Source organism: Phalaenopsis equestris, unplaced genomic scaffold (assembly GCF_001263595.1).
Source record: "Phalaenopsis equestris unplaced genomic scaffold, ASM126359v1 Scaffold000062, whole genome shotgun sequence".
In the NCBI taxonomy this organism is placed as follows: domain Eukaryota; kingdom Viridiplantae; phylum Streptophyta; class Magnoliopsida; order Asparagales; family Orchidaceae; genus Phalaenopsis; species Phalaenopsis equestris.
Window position 1 is genome coordinate 29,393 of NW_018164504.1, and position 23,014 is coordinate 52,406.

General features: G+C 32.4%; 1 protein-coding gene across 3 annotated transcripts in view; it reads left to right on the plus strand.

The window, feature by feature from the left end:
* LOC110019597 (2-oxoglutarate-dependent dioxygenase DAO-like) overlaps positions 1-23,014 on the plus strand; it is a 99,085-nt gene that overhangs the window by 4,523 nt on the left and 71,548 nt on the right. For 2 of the 3 annotated variants that reach the window (XM_020717331.1, XM_020717332.1), the window contains exons 2-3: positions 13,030-13,345; positions 14,135-14,408. In XM_020717331.1, the coding sequence (XP_020572990.1) occupies positions 13,030-13,345; positions 14,135-14,380 (562 nt within the window). In that variant the 3' untranslated portion in view covers positions 14,381-14,408. Of the gene's footprint in view, positions 1-13,029; positions 13,346-14,134; positions 14,545-23,014 lie in introns of those variants that run through there. The other variant, XM_020717330.1, reaches the window with a different exon arrangement.

Genomic DNA, 23,014 nt, shown 5'->3' on the forward strand with positions numbered 1-23,014 from the left:
ATATATAAGAAGTTATGAACATTAATCTAAGACAATATCTTGTTTTTATTTTTGTTTAGATGAGGAAGAAAAATTTTTATTTCTAAATAAAATTTTGAGAGATTTCCATACATATCACCTTTATCTATAAAAATTCATTGGTAGTCCATATGATAGTACATCTCAACTAAAATACATGTTTCTTGTGTTTATAAAAAGCAAGCACTCCTTTGTTTTTATAGTTTCTAGCTCATCAATGAACAATCCTGAAATTATATCTATGTTCTTTACTATACCAAATGGTCTAAGAATGAGTAATGATAAGAATATGGAAGGTGGCTTCAAGCACATCAATAGCATTAAGCTGTACATAATATTAAAATATAACTAATACATTTACTTCTTTGCCTAAAAAAGACAAGTTTTTCTAGCTTAACATTTTGTTGTAATCATAAGCTTTTTTATTTTAAGCATTAATGCCAAGCTTCTTCATCAATATTTTTTGTTTGGTACGTATCACATGCCAACTTCATATTCTCTAGCATCATTTATCTAATAAAAGAAAACTAGTGATCATGGCAATCATTTGATGCATTTCAATCATTTTTATTATTTGACAACTAAGCAACTACTCTGATAGAACATTGTCACACATGTTCATTAAAATTTATTGTCAAAATTAAAAAAAAATTCCAGCATTTGCATTAAGTAACTCTTCCAGTTTTAGACATGCGTGTCAATCATACATGCAACATAGAATTAAGGACCAAAAGCATTTCTCATCATCTGAATGCAAAGTCTAATCCCATAATTTTTATGGTGTCAATTCCATTGTACTTCTCATATGCAGTGAATCACCTCGAGCTTTTCATATCAAGTATGCTTTCGTCAATTCGTTGTAAAGAGATGAACATTGACATCATCATATTTATGTATAAGGTTGTCAAAAAAGCTCATTCGCGAGCAACTAAGCGCTTAATTTGTTCGCTAAGCAAACGGGCTGAACATAAATAAAATTTTTTAGCTTGATTTTGTAAATAAGTAAAACAAGTACAATTTTTTGTTCGATTGCATTCACTCGAATTAATTCAATAATAAATAAATAATATGTAAAAGTTAAAATAGTGGTATTTTCATTATGATATCAAATATTTGGTTTGCATAAATGCAAAGAGCAAAATTTAGGTGTTAGAAATGTAAATACATAAGAATTGGGTAGTATGTATGTATATGCTCCTAGAATTATCTCGCCCTACTTGCCCAACCTGCATTTAGGTGTTAGAAATTTAAATACATAAGAATTGAATGGCATGTATATAAATGTACCTAGAATTATTGCATCCCTCTCGCCTTGCCTTCATGTGAAAAAATATTAGTTCAGGACTCCAGATGCATCTAGAGTCCAATAGTGGGGCGCCACGTGTCAAATGGGCTCCATAGATTTTAATACTGACCAATTCCAGTGTATTGCGGTGAGCCCATTTAACACGTGGTGCCCCACCATTGGACTCCAGACACAATTTGCATCCGGAGTCCGACTGTAATACTTGCTCGCCTTCATGTAGGTGTTAAATAAGTAAATACATAAGAATTTGGTGGTATGTATGTAAATACCCTTAGAACTTAGAGTCCGATTGTAATATTTGCTCGCCTTTATTTAGGTGTTAAATAAGTAAATACATAAGAATTTGGTGGTATGTATGTAAATACCCTTAAAACTTTTCCCACCTGCCCCGCCCTATGGGTTTCGAGAATATTTAATCGTTGGATATGTAAATACTTAAAAATATGGTGGTATGTATGTAAACACTCATAAAATCTTTGCTCACCTTCCCGCCTTGTGGCCATGGGTTTTGAAATCATTTAGTTTTTAGATATGTAAATACATAAGAATTGAGTGGTATGTATGTAAATTCCCTTAGAATTTCCCACCCGCCAGCCCTGCCCCGTGTGTAGGGGTGTAAACGAACCGAACACAAATGAACAGAACTCATGTTCGTGTTCGGTTCGTTAGAAATTTTGTGTGTTTAAAATAGACTTGTGTTTGAAATTGTTTGTGAAATTACTGTTAGTATTCGGTTTGATTTGTTTGAAATATGTTTGGAATGTTTGAAATGTTCAAATTGTTTGAATTATTCAAATTATTCGAATTGTTTGAATTGTTCGAAATCATACAAATTTGTTTGTATTATTCGAATTGTTCGAATTGTTCAAAATCATTCAAAAGATTAAAACTTTATGAAATTAATAATTAAACTTATATGAATCACAACTCATGCAAAATAGTCGAAGCATGGCTCACAATAAAACCATAATATCATCTCATCCATAAAAAAAATTCAGATCTAGAGGTAATATGCGAAATTTCACTTCCAAAAACTATGTTTAACTCAAAAAAACTCAATAAATCTAAAAGAAATGTAAGAAATTTAAGCTAAGACATGAACCTGAAGATAAATATGAAATTATATAATTTAATATAAGCTAAGAGGCGAACCTGAAGTTCTAATTATAATTTATAGGATTTAATTTTTTAAAATATGATAAATTTTTAGAGTACATAATTATTTTTAAAATATGATAAATTTTTTATATATAATTATTTTAAATTATTTTATATTTCGAACAATAACGATTTGAACACGATCAAACAAATGACTGTTCGTGTTTGGTTTGTTTATAAACCGAACGAAAAAAAATCATCCGTGCTAGTCTCGGTTGTTTATCAAATGAATTGAACACGAACTCCCCGATGAGCCGAACACGAACTGTTCGTGAAGAACGAGCTTTTTTGACAGTCCTACCCATGTGTTCTCTACATCTAGTGCCACATTGGGAAGAAAAATTTTATCATAATCTTAAAAATGTAAACACAAAGCACAACTGTTTGAAAATTTTTAGTTCCATGCTGCTATGAAAGTAATAGACATTGGGCATTTTTCTTTCTTTTGGATGGACTTCAAAATATTTTTTGTTTGGAATTTAATTATGTTAATTTGATTTATTAAATTTTAATAAATTATTATTTCAAATCGAACATGAGCTGAAATAAATAAAAGAATTCAAATTGAGTCTAACATGAATATGCTACTCACAAGCCATTTCGAACGCGATCCTATTTTTTTTAAAAAAAAAAAAAAAAAAAAAAAAAAAAAAAAAGAAACAAACAAACGAGAACATTGGGATTGCTCAAAATCGGCTTGTTTATACCTCTATTTATGTAAATAGTATCATTACATTTCATACTAAATCATTTAATTGTTGTCTCCAAAAATTCATGCCTTGGTCTTCCTTGAAGATTGAATGAGTGAAGGTTTTACTTGAGATCTGGATCAAATTTTTAGAAGATTGATGAGATTATAGATAAGACACTACCCAGAGATTTCATTCTCATTTTTCGAGAACTTTAAGATTTGAGGTTCGGGATTTTCCATAGGCACAAACCATTATGATTTATTAATCATTTTGATAATGGGAGAACACTTTCAATTAATGCTAGTCATTAGGCATTAAGTGTTCAAAATTAATATATAATACTAGTAGATTTAGGTTTAAATTTGTTAAATTATCACTATTAACTTAGAACGGATGATGAGAAAAATGATGACAAATCCGATGAAAATCCCATGGTTTTGTCATCTTTGGTTATCATGGACTTTGTTCTATTTAGTCAGAGAAGTTGATCAATCTAATATAATAGAAAAATTCTTGTCGAAAATCATGAGTTGCTTTGGCCTAGGGAACTTTGTAGACATGGGGTATATCTAAGGTGACTAATTTAAATTAACCTTAACAAATAGAGGACTTTATGACCTATTAGGTATCGCTTATAATTCTCAACTAAAAGAGGTATACAATTATTAGAGAATAAATGGGCTACATCCTTGGTGATCATAATATAATGATGTCATTTGACAACAAATCACAAAGTTAGAGGGCTCTAATTGTAATCATTTTTTTATGAAGTTAACTGGTCAAATCGTGCGAGTCGAGGACTGAATACACATGCTTACTAGCGCATTTTTCTTTGAGCTTGAATATGGTATTATACTTGATGATGCTGACTCTAGGTGAGCTTAAATTAACGTTAAATATATCACTATCGATAAATTGGTATAGAGGATGGATGAATGTTTGATTTTTAGCTTTTAATGATTACATTTCATTTAAAAATTTAAATTCATAATTATGAAAAAAATTTCGTTAAACTTTGATGATATTTTGAAATCTAAAATCTTCTTTGATGAAATTTTTAATCAACATCACCATCATTTGAGATATAATCGTTTTGAACATTTTTGACTTTGCCTTGCTTATAGAGGATTGTTTTTAAAATTGATATAATCAGTAAATCTTTATTTAAAAATTATTATGCAATGCCCTATCAACTTTATTTTAAACATGAAGGATTAGGCATATGAATTATAACTTGTGATTATCCTTTATAGATTTTGGGTTAAAATTTACACTTTTAGTATAAAATTTTTTATTTTAAAAATACCCATTCTAGTGAAATCTTCTATCAACATGGTCATCATCAAAAATTTAATTATTTTGGACCTTCACGACTCTATCTTGCATTTAAAAATTGGTTTTAGAATTGACATATAATTAAATTTTTAATTGAAAGTTTATTGTACAAGTAACATTGTCGACTCTATTTTAAACATAGAGGATTGGGTCTACGTATTATAACTTGTGGTTGTCCTTTACAGATTTTGGGTTAAAAGTTCATTTTTTATGTGATATTTTATTTTAAAAAAAAAAACCTCATGTTGAAATTTTCTATCAATGCAATCATAATGTTTGGATTATTTTGAGCTTTGTCGATTCCATCCTGCTTACAGAAAATGGGGTTCAAATTGACATATAATTCGATATTTAATTGAAATTTGTTTTGAAAATGACCTTGTTAACTCTACTTTTAACATAGAATATCGAGCCTAGATGTTTTAACTTATGAATATTTTTTATATACTTTGGGTTTAGAGTTTGCACTTTTTGTATGAAATTTTATTTTATTTTTAAATAGATTCCTCTGATTGAATTTTGATATCAATACGACTAACATTGGGAGTTGATTATTTTGAATATTGTTGACTCTGTCAAGTCTAGAATTGACATATAATTAGATCTTTATTTATGCAAATGACCTTAACAACTCAACTTTAAGCACAGAGAATTGGACTTACGGGTTATAATTTATTATGGTCTTTTAGAGGTTTTGTGTTAACATGTTGTTTTGTAGTATGAAAGTTTATTTTAATAGAATCATTTAGTAAAAATCTTCTATCGATGCTATTATCATCAGATATTTTATCTTTTTGAACTTTGTTGTCTCTATCCTGCTAGTGGAGGATTGGGTTTAGAATTGACATATAATTAGATCTTTAATTGAAAATTTGTGCAAATGACCATGCCAACTACATTTTAAACAAAGTTAATTAGGCACGAAGATTATAACTTGTGATCATTTTTTATAGATTTTGGGTTAAAAATTTGCACTTTTTGTTTGATTTTTTTAAACAAACCACCTTAGTTGAAATATTATATCAACATAATCTTCATTGGGGATTTGATCATTTTGAATATTTTTGATTCTGTCTTGCTTGCAGAGGATTGGGTTCATTAGCTGAGCTCAATATTGCATTTTTGGAAAATATAGTAATATTAAAAATATTATTTAAGGATAAATTATTCAATAAATGCTTGATAGTTTCTTATGGATATAAAGAGTAAGTAGTCATTTCTTATATAAGTTCAATACTCAATCATTAGTCAATCTTATCAACCCCAGTCTTGATTGGGAGGAAGATCAGATTGGTCATTTAGGAACTCAATCTCGCTAACTTTAATTCTTATTATGAGGAGGATTAGATTGGACCAATGGGAATTACACACCTCATTTATAGATAAGGCGACCCGTTTGAGAGTGTGAATCATTTAGTGATTATGAATAAGAATTAAAAGAAAGAGATTTTGAAAAACTTAGATTCTTGCATGCTTTGAGATGGAGCTTATTTTAGTTTAAATTTATATTCAACCCACATTATTCTCGAACCAAGTTTTTGAATTTTCGGTATGGTGATCAAAGAACATGCTAGCATTCTACTAATGTATATAATTTCAAGGGGCTTGCACATTTTTAATGGTAACACAGTTGAGTTGAAAGTAGCATCGAGAAATGCGTAGGTCTTGAAATCATTTCAAATTTTGGAGGTTTGCACGAATATTTAGTATTTGAGATGCATGCAGGATTTCGATAGAGTATATCGAAATTTGTCTTATGTCCGCTCGTGCAAATGTTGCTGATCTAATGGTAAATTTAGAGGCGAGTGAGGATATTGAGTGCATTGAGTGTTACTTTTATTTATATAACAATTATTGATTGTATCAGGTCTATGAGATTCCCTTTTTTATTTTTATAAATAGGGGAGAAAAGAGCTTATTTTTCATCTCCTTTAGATTCAAACTACGATTTTGTGAGTTTGAAGTTATTTGTTGAGTGTGGAGGCTTTTCTTGACTTGCAAGCTATTCAACTTATAAGTTACCTTTAGTTTTGCTTAGTATTCAAATCTTATTTTAATTTTGAAATTTATATTTTTATTTGGATTTTTGGTTATTGTATCTATGTAAAGCTTTTTATTTGTTCTCATTTTAGCTTAAATTTCAATAGTATTCTAGAGTCTCCCCTGCATAAGGGGCATTGTCAAGAGTAATAAGGATTCTCAACAATAGCAACAACAATAACAACAACAAGCCTTTATCCCGCCAAGTGGAGTCAGTTCTTCTTTCGTTCGAACACAAGTAATAGCTCCATCATACATATCTTTAATGACTTGAATATAAGTCATATCAACACCTCTCTTCTCTAGAATTCTTTAAAGGACTTATCTTGGAACTTTATTGTAAGCTTTTTCTAAATCAATAAAAATCATATGCAGCTCCTCTTTATTCTATCTATTCTTTTCCATCAAACTTTCAATAAATGTATAGCTTCCATAGTAGATCCGTCTCCAAACTAATTATGAGAAATATGAGTATGACGTCTTAACCTATGCTCAATTTTCCTCTCCAATGATTTTAAAGTATGAGACATCAACTTAATTACTCTATAATTTGCACACTTTTGTGCATCTTATTTGTTCTTAAAAATGAGGACCAAAATACTCTTCCTCCACTCCTCAGACATCTTTTTAGTTCCTAAAATAATATTAAAGAGTTTAGTATGCCAAAAAAATCCCAAATCTCCTAAATATTTCCACACTTCAATTGGGATATCATTAGGTCCTACTTATTTTCCACCCATTGGTTTTTTTAAAGCCTCCTCAATCTCTTATTTGCTAATGTGACGGTAAAATAAAACGTTTTATTATTATTAACGATATTAAGTTTACTAAGGTCGATTATATTTTTTGAAATTTTATTAAAAAATTTATAAGAATAACCCACCCACCTATGTTGAATATCTTATTTTAAGAAAAATATTTTTTAATCTTCATCTTTAATACACTTAACTTGAGTTAAATTTTTACTTTTTTATTGCATTTTATTTGACTAATTTATACATATATTTTTCACCATTATCAATATCTAATCTATTATAAAGATAACTAAAAATAGAATTTTCAGCATCACAAATTGTTCTCTTAGACTCCATATGAGTTACCTTATATTTTTCCTTGCTCTCTAAGCTTTTATATTTAAACCAATTTTTATAACACAACTTCTTATATTTTATTTTTTCTTGTACATTATTATTCCACCACTAACTATTTTTATTTATAATTTTTTTTTGTTTCTCTAAGTATAGCTTTTGCCACATCTTTAATAGTGTTTGTTATTTTATCTTGAATAGAATTCGTTTCTTCATGAATATCACAATCTTTAAAACTTGAAGTTTACTATTCAAAATAATTTTATTTGATTCTTTTAGATGCCCCATTTAATTCTATGTAAATGTTTTCTTATATTCCTTATCTTACAACTCTTCATCTTATAATCCAAAACTAATAATTGATGTTGAATACTTAAATCTTTTTTTGGAACGACCTTACAATCTTACACTCTCGACGATCTCTTTTTCTCATAAGAACATAATCAATTTGTGTTTTATTAGATCCATTTTTATAAGTAATAAAATGCTCATGTATTTTCTTAAATAATGTATTTGCAGTAATAAAAGTAATATGTTTAAAAGGCATTCCCACGATGCCTAAAAAGGTGTGCGTAATAGGTGTCATGTGATATCTCGATCGAGAAGTCTTCTAACCCATCATGATTAAGAAAATATGTTTAGAACTTCAAATATCTACACAAAAGAAGATAGAATTTCGTGCTGTGTTGGACTAATGTGACGTTTACTTGAAGTAGGATTTCTTCGCCATGTTAGAACAATCTGAATGTGTACTTAAAACGGATAGATTTTACAATATCTTTGGAAAAATGAGAAAATGTACCTAGTTTTCTTGCATACCTTTGTACACGGACAGTGAGATTTGCGAATGAACGACACGAATTTGTGGGGTGAATATATATATATATATTTGTGTGCGCGTGCATGTGTAACTGGTGGTTTGTTGGTTGGCAACTTCGGTGTAAATCCCCCTGTCCCGATTTTGAATTCATCTGGGTCGGATTAGCACATATGGGGTAGACAGACATATATAATGGCGTCGTCTGTTCCGATTTCGCTCTGCTAGGGTTTTGCGCGAAACCTGGTATCTCTTTGCAATTTGCTCTTCATCATGTTTCCCCCTTTTCGTCGTGCTTCGTCTGCGTCGTGCGACATCGGCTTCGTCTCGACTTTCGTCGTGCGTCGTCTGTTCTGCGACTATTTCACACTCGAAGAAGAAGATCACTCTTTTGTTTTGTCTTCCATCGCCAGCTGCGCCTTTGTGCTCGCTGCTCGCTGAAGGACGGGCTGTAGGGTCGATCACGCTTTTGCGGCTCTGTCTCCTGTAGCTTGTCTTCTGCGGCTTCGACCCAATCGCCTCTCTTTCTGCTCGACAGCTCCAGATTGGCTGTTGCACTCTCGTCCTACACGTACGTGAGCTACTCGTAGTCCAGACTCAATCTTGTAGCTTGCCGCTGTTCAACTTCCTGTTTCATGGCTACCGCTCCTTCTCAAACACCGACTACTTCAGTTTTAAACCTTAGGAAGGCTTCTTTTGTTGATATGGTCGGCTCTATGGGATCAGATCAAGTTTTCCCTCAGGTTTACCATGAATCATTCGAAGTCCAGGAGTACTGCAACCTTATCAATAAGACGTGTAGGAAGAGTGACAAACTAGCCCTATTCTTCTCTAACGTTGAAGTTTCCAACCTGGTTAACAAGTGCAAATTCACCTTGATTGGGAAGTTCCAATCGGGACATCCTAAAATAAAAATCTAAAATAAAATCCTAAAATAAAAATCGTTCGAAAGGCTTTTGAAGATTTCAAACTATTGGGACTTTGGAAGGTTGGCCTCTTTGATGGGAGACATGTGATGATACAATTATCTAAAGCAGAAGATTTTGCCAAAATATTCTCCAAAAAACTTATGACAATAGATGAGAAATATATAAAACTGCTTAAATGGTCTTCTGAATATGATCCTAACCAAGAACCACCTATAGTTCCAATTTGGTTTAAACTACTCAGCCTAAAGTTGCACTACTTCAATCACCAAATCCTTTATTATATTGGAGTTGCACTAGGGAGACCTATGAAATTGGATACACCCACCTTCAATATAACCAGGCCTTCGGTCACAAGAATTCTTGATGAAAGAGATATCACCCTCTCTGATGTGGACGAAATATGACTTGGTACTGCCCACAATGCGTATTAGCAGCCAATTGTTGCAGAACAAAGACCCTACTACTGCAATCACTGTAAATTGTTTGGGCATACTCTTGTCAAATATTCAGGCTTCACCCATATTTGAGATCGACAAATGCTAACAACATCATCCATGTGGAGGAAAATATAGCAGACACTGTTAATCTTCCAGAAATGTTGAATGAGAATTTGACTCATAAGGCTACTCCTCACCAACCAGATCAGCAGCTTCTGCCTACTGTTGTTGAGGCAGTTCTTCCTTAGATTATAAATACAACGAATTTTGTTGTAGCAGATGCTAGCCGAAGTGTTTTGGAACCACCTATTGCGAGAGAAGAGGGTATTTAAGTTTTGGAGGAGTGTCAGGATCAAGGTGTGCTGCAAACGTCGGATCAACAGTTTACGGATCAACATACCCCTCGGGGTGAGTTCTCCATCGAAAATCCACCTATTATCAGTTCTCCATCGAAAATCCACCTATTGTTCAGACGGGATTACCTCTGGCAGATTATTGACAGGTTTACAAATCTAGGAAGAAGAAAAAAGTAATGCTAGATCTCAATAATTTTCAAGATAACTGTCTCATAGTTTCGGGTGGAAGCCCACATCTCTGTATGTTGCTGGACTTTCTCCCTAGATTTAGAGGAAGGGGAAGCGATATATGCACCGACTACACGCATCATGATTAGGAGTTGTTTTCTTTTTGTTATATTTTTGGGGATTACATGTAAGTTGTAATTCTTGCGAGTGGGCTCTTTGTACCCACTCGTTAACACTTTTGTATCATTTCTTTTATATCAAAATGTATTTTTGCATTTAAAAAAAAAAAAAAAAAAAAATATATATATATATATATATATACATAACTTTTTTTTTGTAGAGAGAATTGAGTGAGAATGAGAGAAGAGTTGGCTTGGATTTTTTTTCTGTGTGAGAGAGCAAAAGGGAGCAGATAGAGTGAGAGGTTTAAATGAAATGATTGTAGGCAGTTAAGCAGGGTTTATTGTGGGAATGGGTTAGAGGCCGGATTAGGAAAAAATAAGAGTAGGTTTGCTTCCGTTGTCAAGCAACAGAGCGGCCAATTGCAGGCTATCATGTGAGATAGACTCCAATGGACGCAGGTTCGACCTAGTGGAAGTGGTGGGTCGAGTGAGTGTAGTAGCTCTATGTGCAAGATGACAAGAGAGGAAGAGCCGGGTTGCTTGTAGGTGTGAGAGGTTGCAGCTATAAGACCAACTAGAGATAGAGATAGAAAGGATAAACGAGTGTTTTGCACAGGTTTGGTGAGCCAGAAGACAGTTGTTTGTGGCTTTTAGAGGCAGGGAGTGGAGGTTACATGTACAATAACGAGTGTGAATGGGGACGTCTGGACATAATAATTTTCCCCGTGTGAGAGGTTGATAGTGTGTGGTTGTGTTTGTATGAATATGTATATATGTGATAATTATTATTTTAAATAAAATTTTAAACTAGTTTATCTTTCTTTTTTCTCAAATATTTATTCAATTTTTATACACATATAAATATACATTTCATCAATCTCACACAGGTACATATTGTTTTCCGTATGTGAGCGGGAACCCACCAAGTATTTTTGACATTTCGATCGTGTTGATGAAGATCATTTCACAAACGAGTGTCGTTTGAGTTTTCTCGATGACAATTGAATTAGTTTAAACTCGATATATATGTCATCTCATGCATTATTTATCATGGCCCCTATCTTTACTTAGATTGATTGTATTCTTCTCTTTTCCTATTAACTTTAATGCATAGCTTGCATCAATGTAGTCGTCTACTTAAGGCAACTCCGCATGATGTTGCATTCAATGTACATTTTTCCCTTAGTTGCATGCATGTGTAGGTCGGTATTAATCATATTTTGGAATATATTTAATATTTATGAGAATGCAAAAGTGAAAGAATTTTCGCACCACTAATAAATTTATAATTTTGTGATCATTATTATCTAATTGATGAGACATTCACTCAAGATCATTAGCAATATCTTTGCCACTTTTACTTTAATCTCAACTCTTTAATTTAGGTAACTGAGATGAACAACATATAATGAATTATTATCATGACAATCGAAGAATTTAAGTCTGTAACAACATCATTAATGCTTGACCAAAAAACAAAACTTAACCAAGCTTGCTTCAAACATTGGAAAGTACAAATGGTCTCACTTTCTCAAAATATTGGTTTAGGCCCAATTATTAGTTGAGGTTGAGCCGATTGAACTCGAGTCAATTTTTTACAAACTATTTCAGTCTTCCGCCCTTGAACAAAATAAAATGAAATCCAATTACATTACACTTAAAAAGGAGGATTTAAATACATACATATCACTCAATTTCTATGTATTTAAATATCTAAACTTCAATTATTAGCCATATTACCTATGCATTAAAATGTATTTCACTTCTCAAAGGTTAAATTAGTGGTACATTTGATGTGATATGAAATATTAGGGGTGACTATTCGATCGGTTCGGAAGGATCGGTTTTAAAGTTGTTCAAACTGATTATAACCGAAATTCATAATCCAGAAAACCAAACCAATTTAAATATAGACAAAAGCAAACCGGCCAAACCAAAATTTTATTCGGTTTAAACGGTTATGAAAAAAAATCAAAATTAAATTGTCCTTTTGAAATTTGACTAATAATAAGCATTACGAATCACATATTTTATTCACATAATATCGATTTGATTTCATGAATCTTTAATTTATTTCAACCAAACTTTTTATTTCAATCAAATATTACGTATAATAAATTTTTTGATTTTTTTTTAGTTTATTCCACATGAAATTAAAATATAATAAAAATTTTTAATAAAATTTTGGTTTTTTCGGTTAAATGAAGTTTAAAGCTGAACCAAAGACCGAAAACTAAATATCGAAGTTTTTAAAAATCAAAAACTGAAATCCAATTTTGAAACCGAACCGAATCAACCAAACTTAATCAGTTTGGTTTAGCTTTTCAGTTTTGACCAAATAATGCACAACCCTAAGAAAGATTTGGGCGGTATAAATGTAAAAAGCAAAATTGAGGTGTAGATATGTAAATACATATGACTTGGGTGGCATGTATTTAAATGTCCCTAAACTTTAGTCCTCCTAAATTATGGTAAATATAAAAAAAAATATTAATCAACCAGAATAATCAAATATTAATTCAATATTTGAACTGGGCGTGACTCTAATTTGGTGAACATGCAGAGAAACAATTAGTGAATATGCCTCGAAGCTCCATGACTTGATTGTGGATATAGCATCTAAAGTGACAGACTGTTTAGGTGTGGAGGGATTCTCATTCCAAGAATGGCCTTGCCGGTTAGGACTCAATCGTTATAACTTCACAGAAGAGACAATTGGCTCTATTGGTGCCCCTATCCACACCGACTCTAGCTTTCTTACTATCGTCCAAGAGGAAGAGTCTATTGGTGGCTTTGAAATTGCTGACGCTGCAGGAAATTTTGTAGCCATTGATCCTGTACCGGGTACCTTCTGGGTGAATATTGGTGACATGGGAAAGGTAAATTAATTATCTTATTTATTCTTTTCATGGAAGCACCACCTTCTTCATTTTGTTCTAATTTGGAAGATTTACATGAATACCGCTCAATTCTCATGCATTTACATATTTAACCCCATACTTCAATTTTTACATGTTGCCACTTTACCCATGCATTAAAAGCTGTCTTTCACTTATTAATGTTTTAATAGTGGTATTTTTTATGTGATGTGAAAGATTTGGGAGGTATAAATATAAAAAGCAGAGTTTAGGTGTTAGATATGTAAGACTTGGTTGTTGTGTATGTTAAATCAAGGACATATAAATACTAATCATATCAACACCATTAACCAGCTTATCCCAGCAGTTTGATATGAACTCTTCATTCTCCAACTCTTCCTTCCATTTTAGTTACATTATTCTTGATCTAATTCTATGCCATTATTAATTATTTCATATTGTAACTGCATGAAATAGAATAATTATTGGTGCATCTTCTAAATTAGTAATATTATCAATAGTTAGTCTTATCACATGCCTTTGGTAACATTCTCAATTTTATCATATCAACCTATCAAATCGGAATTCGGTTCGTTGACATAATGTTTAGGCAAGAAAGTTTGTTAATTTGCAAATTTATACAAAGAAAATGCTGACCAAATTTCCTTTTTTCAAAAAATAATACAAAATGAACCCTATAAAGCGCAAGCTCCCATCATTATAAAATTAGGAAAATATTTTTTTGTCAATCAATTTTCTTGTAAATTTTGTTAGTAAATATTTATTCATTTTCATAAATGAATTATAAAGGTTTGGAGCAATGGAAGATTGCAGAATGTGAAACACAGGGTGATATGCAAGAAAGCCTCGCAGCGTTTCTCGATCGTGCTTTTTATGTTTCCACCAGAGAATTCTATGGTTGAGCCTCAGGCTGCGTTCATTGATTCTAAGCACAAGAGACTCTATGGGACTATTGATTTGCCGGAATATCGAAAGCTTCGTCTCTCTTCTAAACTCACGGCCGGAGAACTTCTCTCCCATTACTCACTGGAATAGCCTACACTATCATATTGCTATAAAACAGGTAATATGGCTGTGCCTTCTTAGTTTTGAATCATAAAAACAATATCTTTTAAATGAATTTGTAAAACTATGTATAATAGAACAATTGCCTTGTAAATTTAGCTTAAAATGATTCAAAATAATTATATAATATTTTTGACCACTAGTTAAAATGTTTCATATTGTGATCAAATTTTCTCTGTACAATGAAGTATAGATGTTTTGATTGTGATATACTTTATAGGCCTAGGGTGTTGTTCAAGAGCCAAGGAAGGGAAAAGTAGGCTTTTTTAGATATGACATATGTGTATTCACCTAATTAAATAATTTGTCAATTTATGAATCTTGAAAGAGATTAAAAAATTTATTTAGAAAGTGTCTTCATCATGTCCTATTTAATTGGTTGATTATTCAAATATTTGATACTTGGCTAGTGAGTTCTTTGAGGTTAATAGTAGACACTGCAGTTGGGGGTTCATTGATGTCTTAATCATTTGATGAGGTATATGCACTGCATAACTACAAGTAATTTTCAATTATACATTGAATGATTAACTCCTAGGAAGATATGGCTAGTATACATGTAATTGATTTTTTCAAGTAGTGGCTATTTTGAGAAAATTAGATAATTTAATGCTAAATTATACTCGAGAATCACCTGTTAGTTATGATATTGGTGGAATTGGTCAGTCAATTGAGCTTTGCCTTTAAAATGTGGAGTCATTGAACATTAAACATTAGATAAAATAATCATTACTCAAGAAAATAAAACCTATGTTGGAGAATTCATCGTAATTTTAATTGGAATAATAATCAATGTATAGGAATAAAAAAATTAAAAAAAAATTAATTAAGCTAAAAAAACATTATAGGGAATAATTGTAATAATAATAAATTTAATCTTGTAAGAACGGGTAATAACCAATATAATATGTTTTCAAATCCGAGGCCTAGTTATCCACCATAGTTCACTTCAAATAATCAATCTACTGAAAAAATATCATTAAAAAACCTGGTTTTGTAGATGGGTGCTCAATTAAATCAAATTGCAACTATTAAGAACAATGAAACTTAATTAGAATAACTTGCTAGTTTTTTTACAAATAGATTTCAAGTAACTTTACCAAACAACATCGATGTGAACCCTAAAGATAAAAGGAAGAAATGATATAAGGTTATTCAGTTGAGTGATAAGTAACTTGAAAGATGTCTAGAAAGGAGCTCAATGTAGATGTTAATGAATTTGAATATGAAACACAAAGTAACCTAATACTAACAAATTCATATAAAAAGGAAATTTGTAAAAAGAAAATTGAGAGACCATCATCTCTTTTTACAAGAAGATTTAGAAAATAGAATCAAGATAAGTAATTCTCTAGGTTTCTAAAAGTGTTCAACAAACTTATTATTACATTTTATTTGCTTAAGCTCTTGAGCAAATGCTCAATTATATAAAATTTATGAAAGATATATTAAATAATAAATAAAAGAATATTTTGAGGTTTTGATAATAACATAAGAATATAGTGTAATAATTCGAAAGGGACTTCTACAATAATTAAAAGACCAAGAACAATTTATTATAGTTTACATTAGGAGAAAGAATCTTTGAGAAGGCCATGTATGATCTAGGAGCAAACTTAAATTTAATGCCTTTCTCTATATTTAGAAGATTAAGATTATAAAAAGTGCAACCTACCATAGTAACCCTTTACTTAACAAACCATTCACTAACCTAACCTAAAGGATTTATAAAAGATATTTTAGTTAAGGTTGATAAGTTATTTTTCATACATAGTTTATAATGTTAGTTATGGAGGAAGATAAGAAAATCCAATTAGGTACATCATTCTTAACTGTAAGAAGAGCAATGATTGATGTGTAAAAAGGGAAATTTATAATAAGAGATCATGATGAAGAAGTTTTATCTAATGTTTTTAAATCAGCACGATTCTCTAATGACTCTAGTGGAAAATTTTTAAGGTTTATTTAGTGGATGGATATGTGCTAGACATATTTTATAAAAATTTAGATTTGAACATGATAAAGCAAGTATTAAAAATTTGTAAGATATATAAATTAAGAATAATTTTGTTCTATCTTCAGAATTTGCACTTAGAGTGTAAAAGAAAAAAAAAACATTAGACACCATCTTTAATATGATGGAAACATGTTGCGAGTCCCGACAACGATGCTAAAATAAACTTGGAGCGAGCACTTCATTCCAGGTGTATTCAGATGCTGTGGTCCAACACAAGTGTACATAACACATAAGTAGTATAGAATTTTTGAGTCTGAAATATCAATCTCACAGGGAGTGGGGTAGATAAACTCAGGAAAAAGTTTTAGTCTACTAGTTTTCGTTCTTACCTTGGAATTGAAACTGAGTCAAGGTTCTATCAACTGTTCCTACAAAATTACAAACTGTTTTAAATGCTAAGTCCTATAGAAATTCTTTTTTTCTTATTTAGTTTGGTGATTATCAAGTTGTAAGCCACCCTCCTTTGTAATATGTTGAGCAAGCATAAGAAATGTAAAGTGTAGATTGTAGTGTGGCTAGTGACTAGAAGGAGCAACTTTCTTTTTTACTCTCTCTTGAGTGCATAAAGAAGTTTGGTTAAATTGGTTTTAATTCCATAAACCCCAACTTGAACCCTTCAAAGACTATTTCCCTAACATTTGCATCACCCTACAAAGTACTTCACCATACCCTATAGTTCAATGTGACTAACCTAGTTGATTCCACTATAGCTCTCTCGAGTCATTATGGATCACAATAAGTTTTAATGATTCACTTGGCCAGAATGAAAAGTAAATGAGATTCAAAAGGTTACTCATCACATTAAGTATTTAAACATCAATTTTAGCACACATTGAATTCTTACACAATTTACTCAGTTATCACAAAGAAGGGTAAGGATAACTACTCAGAAAGCAAAGAAAAAAATCACAAAGCTTTATTAAAATCAAGAGAATTCACCAAACAATTTTATAAAAAGATACACACTAAAAAAAAAACTACAACACTTATCTTTCTCCTCTTTACAAAACTCTGAAAATGCTCCCCCAAAGACCTCTAAACTCATTGTTGCTCTCCCAAATATTTTCCTCTCAATTACAACTTAAATCCTTACGCAAACTCTCCTAGACAAAACCTAACCTCTTCTAGTGTTACCTTTCAGGTTCCTCCCTAATTTTACTTTAAAACCTTCCTTAAGAACTCCTCCAGCTAGCTGATCAACTGCCCCCATCGTGTGTTTGAATCAGCTAAAATTGTCTCAGACAGTTACTAGTGCCTAGGCATCCTGGGGTCTGGCGCCAAGGCACCAGACTTTCTGTTAGTTGGCAAGGCATGAACCGACACCTAGGCGCTAATCACTTAAGTCATCCTTTGCTCAAAGTCTCCACCTTTTTGCTCCATGTCTCTTCCACTTTGCTTCACTCATAATACTTGTTATACCTGCAAAAAAAATAAAATAAAAGTACCTTTCTTTATAGTGCTTTCATCCATAAAATGTGTAAAAGCATAAATTAAGTTTAACATTCTTTTCTATACATTAAAATCCTCCAAACTTAAAAGTTACTTGTCCTCAAGTAATAATTAAATATTTAAATCAAATTATTTAATTTAAGGGAGTGGATTTTATGAAAACTATCAAAAATTATGCATTACAAAATTCATAGTATTGAATTAGGATAACTTAAGTAAACAAGTTTAGACCTAGGGTATAAGAAACTTTGCATCCAACTAAGAAAATCTGATTTCCTATTACCTAAAAAATGAATGAACTCTTACTAAATTGTGGTTTCTTAGATGGTTGAATACTATATTTTAAGCACTCCTCTTTAAACAAAATTTCCTAATACTTTCTAGATATCAGTATGCTCAGGAGTGTAGTGAAGTCTTAAGTTTAAAAAGAATATAGTGAAACAATTTTTTGATAAGGCTTCTCCTCAAGCTTCTCCTCACTTTACAACACCCCGGGGCTAATGAATCCCCTCTCAGTGATTAGTACTAAGAAGTCATTTTAACGCTCCTTAGCTTTGAAGTTTACAAACTTCTTTTTTTTGAAAGAAGATTTGCATTTACCCCCCTTAGATTGGGTGCTGATACACTTAAAATATATAACATTTTTGTCCACATTTTTATAACTATTTTTAAAGATATTGCGTTTTAATGAAAAGTATTTGTGTGTTTTTCTTTAGGTACAATTAAATGGATGAAACATGTTGAAAGAAGTGAAAAATGATCAATTTGGAGCAAAAATGAAGGTGTGAAAATGAACCGTGACGCCTAAGCGCCCAGAACTAACACTTAAGTACCAGGAGACAGAGAAGGTCGCGCCTAAGCGCCAAAGACCTCACGCTCACGCGTCAGGTAGTTATGATGAAAATTTAAGGAATTTTGGATGAATTTTGAAGGGGTGTTTGAAGCAACTCTTACTGAAAAATGTGGATTACAGTTAATGGACACGAAAATACATTGAAATGACTATTGAATAGAGACAACTCTTGGAAGATTTATTGAATGTGAACACATTTTGAAGAGATACAAAAACACCTTTTGGAAAACTATAAAAAGGACTCAGATTGGATGAATATAGAGAAGACATAGGACACTCTTAGAGAGTAGAAAGTAAGGAGTTGTAGGGTTTTATTTAGGGCTTATTCTCACTTTTCTCATTCCTAGTGAAGGAGAAAGTGATTAGTGTTGACCTCATTTTTGGTTGAGGGCTAGTTTTTCTTCCTTAGGGGCCTAGGATCTAGGCATAGGATTTTCCTGTTGACTATTCCTAGAAAACTAGTGATGGTACCCTCACCAATAGAAATTCCAAATTCTTCTTTGCTCATCTTAAAGTTCCACAAGTTAGTTCTAACCTCTAATACTTAGTTGGTGGGACCAATATTGGAGAGCTCAAGAGGGGTTCCCCATAAGACTGTCTAATCTTAGGGTTAACCTTGGGTGATGTAGCCTTGGTTAGTCTTACACACACACAGTTGCACCTGCACTCACAACCTCAATCCTAACCCAAACATGCCTGGCTTGATCCCCTACTCTATTAGTTACTCATGTGGATGGTGCCCCAAACCATTAGCCCTGGGCTAGGGTTTGGCTAAGACCAGCATATGGAGGATCCAAAATGGGAATTCCCTTGGTCCTATGGCTCAATAGGGTGAACTTATGGTTAACATCTTCAATCAAGCCTAATTTTACCAAATTCCCAATTTTGACCCTTCTTGGCCCCACATTTCACCAAATTACCAAATTGCCCCTAAACCCTAAATTTTTCAAAATTCCCCAAAATTAGCCAAATTCCCAAAATCTCTTGAAAAATCATTTCAAACCATTCCAAATCACTCAAATTACCCAAAAACCTCAAATTTTCCAAAATTCCCAAAATGTCCCCAAAATACCCTTCATACCTCAAAAATTTTAAAATTCCCAAAATCTCCAAAACCACTTTAAATGTCCCCAAAATCAATTTGATCCACTCAAATGGGCCCAATTTCACCAAAATCCCCAAATTGCCCTTAAAGGCCCAAATTTCCCAATCCACTCCTAATTTCTACCAAGTTGACTTCAATCTCCCCCAATTTCAATTCCAAACTCAAATTCATCATTCCCAATCCCAATTGAAATCAAAACCAAGCCCAACTGAACACAATTTTAAGTTCAATTTCAATCTCAATCCAAAATCCCCACTTTTAGCCACACCCTTAATTCCCCCAAATTGAACTCCATGATCAAATCAATTTCCCCAAATTTGAAATCCAAATCTTCATAACACTTTCCCAAATCAGTTTGAACAATCAATTGACCCAAATTTAAACTCAAAACTAACCCAAATGCAACTTAAGCCAAATCCCCCAATTTTGACCAAAAGCTCAAATTCCACCAAATTGACCTTCAAAATCAATTCAAAATCACTCAATCCCTTTTCCAAACTCCTCATGACAATTATCCAAGCCAATTGATCAATAAATTGAGCCAAATTCAAAGTTTAGCCAAACTCAAACTCAAATTCAAGCCCATGACATGATTTTGAACCCAAGCCATGCATGTTACCAAATCTAGCCAAATTGATCAAACCATATCCACCACTGCCAACATTTGGACCCTAGAGACCAGGCTAGACCCACCTAGCCCACCCTATATGAGCCATGAACCAAAGGTCCCTTGATTTATGAGATCTCTTCCCATATTTGTTTAAATCCAAGATATCTTTGCCATCAGCCTTACCATTCAGAGCTAATAATCATTTACCCTCTCTTGGCCCACCTGACTCGTCTGGCCACCAACCCTCGCCTGACATGCTGAGTTAGTGGCCGAAAAACCCCAGAATCGAGAGCCACCCCATGGCCAAAAGTCAAAATTTAAACTCCCTGAGTTGGCTCATCTCCATTGGTAATCGGTGCTACTCAGCCCTCCACCTCAGCAACCCTTTGTACCCACTGGCTAGCCGTGGTGGCCAAACCAAGCTCTCCTATTTAAACCCCACCTCCTGATGCGCGGTTTATTGTGTTATTTTTGTAAATATTTTTCAATATTACAAAACACACACAACAACACTAACAATAAATATGCAATTCAATCCCAATAAAATTAACTTTAGTAAAACTATTTTTATCTTTTAAAATATTTAAACGCCAAATCCGTAATAATAACGCAAGTATACGTATCGCTTAAGTAATAATAAGCTCTAATGGAGTTCTAGGTATCCATCCTACAGGGAGTTAGAAATTCTTATGACTATAATGTAAAACACAAAATTTATACTATAAAACTTAAGTACAAAATTCAAATCTAAAGTAATTGAGTGCATGCTAAGTAAAATGCAGTTAAAAGAGCTAAGTTAACTAAACTATTTACTAAACTTCAAAAGTAAACTTATAAAAATAGAATAAAGTTTTTGTGATGAAGAGTTCAAATTTAAGAAAGCATCCTTCCCCTTTACAATGATGTCAGCACTATTTTGGGTGTGGAGTTGCACGTTGTAAGAGGTCGATTGTCAGAATCGAAATCCCATCGCCTGCTTTGTAAGGACATTTTAATTTATAAATAAATATATATAAGTTAAAAAAAATATAAAATCAAACAGACCTCATATTTTTCATAGTTTAAATGAAAAAACACAATACCTCAAACCTTGTATCTATCCTGAAGGATAAACAAAAGATATGAGGATGAGGCTCGATCAAATAAACTAAGAAATATATGACATCTATTTAGTCTGTGGAACCATTTTATTTGCCAATAAGTTCTCCTATTTAATACGAAGAATTAATTAGGGTTTATATTAAGCTGTGCTCGGAATAGCTTCCTATAAGGGCAAGCCTCTATAATTAATTAAATCTTAAATGACCGAAAATATTAAATGAACGAAGTCAACTAAGAAAACTCTCGATAAAAATCAAGAAATATTGTCGTCAAAGAGGTCAAAAGGATAGAAATTTTCAACGAGATCAGAAGTAAATGTGTGAAAGGGGAATGTCTCAAATTTGGAGCATTTTATTATAGAGTCCAAAGGAGGAAGAACTAGGGGATGTCATAGATCCGGAGGAGAACCTCAGTGACTTCCCAAGCTATCCTATCGTTTGACTTCAGTTTTGAGGAGAAATTATTTGAGTCTTTCATCCTGTCATTTTTAATTTTTTAGGGCTTACATTTGTGTGAAACGATCGCACAAATAGCTTGAAAGATGTGAGGATTTAGGTTGTGACGGAAGTCGTGACGAACGACAACCTCAGAATCCTAAGAAGAGTTAGGGCTTATATTGCACAGCAGAGCTATACAAAGGCCTAAAGATAAGATGAGGATTTATGTTGCTTAAGCAAACAACCTCAAAATTCTATGGCTTGGTTGTTTAATTCTAAGGAAAGATGTATTGTTGTAGATTCTCTTGCTGTTGAAGATGGTCGTGCTGCCCACAATGCTAGCTCCAAACTCCTTATCGCGACGAGTTTAGATTTTCTAATGTATCAGGTTATGATGTCAAATCAAATGTCCCTATGGTTATGGTCATTTAAATATTATGGGGATATTAAAGTTGATTAAAGAGACATCGATTAGGATCCTACGGTTCCCTCGTTCTGACACCACTATTTTCTATCGTAACTCAACTTAATGAATTCTGTACTTTCATTTAGACCATGGGAAACCTCGTTAGCAAACATTGGTTACCTCCTTTGAGGGATTTCTGATCATCCAATAGGGACGTCTTAATTTAGTTGCGATTGTTGTTTTGTGATGTTTGTGATTAAATGTTGAGTTGTCTTATATTGTGAATGTTATGGCGGTGAGTTTTATCTTGGTTGATTTTAGTTTTAGTTTTGGTTTTGCAGCAATACTAGAAGTTTTGGTTTTCATGTAGGGTGACATCGTTGTTTAACATGCAAGTTTTATAAGCATAAATATACAGTGTGGAAGGTATAAAAAAGACAGTACTGCAAACTGTAAAAGCATACCTGAAGAGTCTTCTCATTCCATCACCTGAAATGTCAGTACTTGTAAGACATGTATATAATAATGCAAGGAAATTAAATTGCATGAGTAGATGAAGGTTTAGTTATCAAACCCCAGGCTATGATTTTGCTAAGTCCTGGAAGATCTTATTGGATATCCTTAGA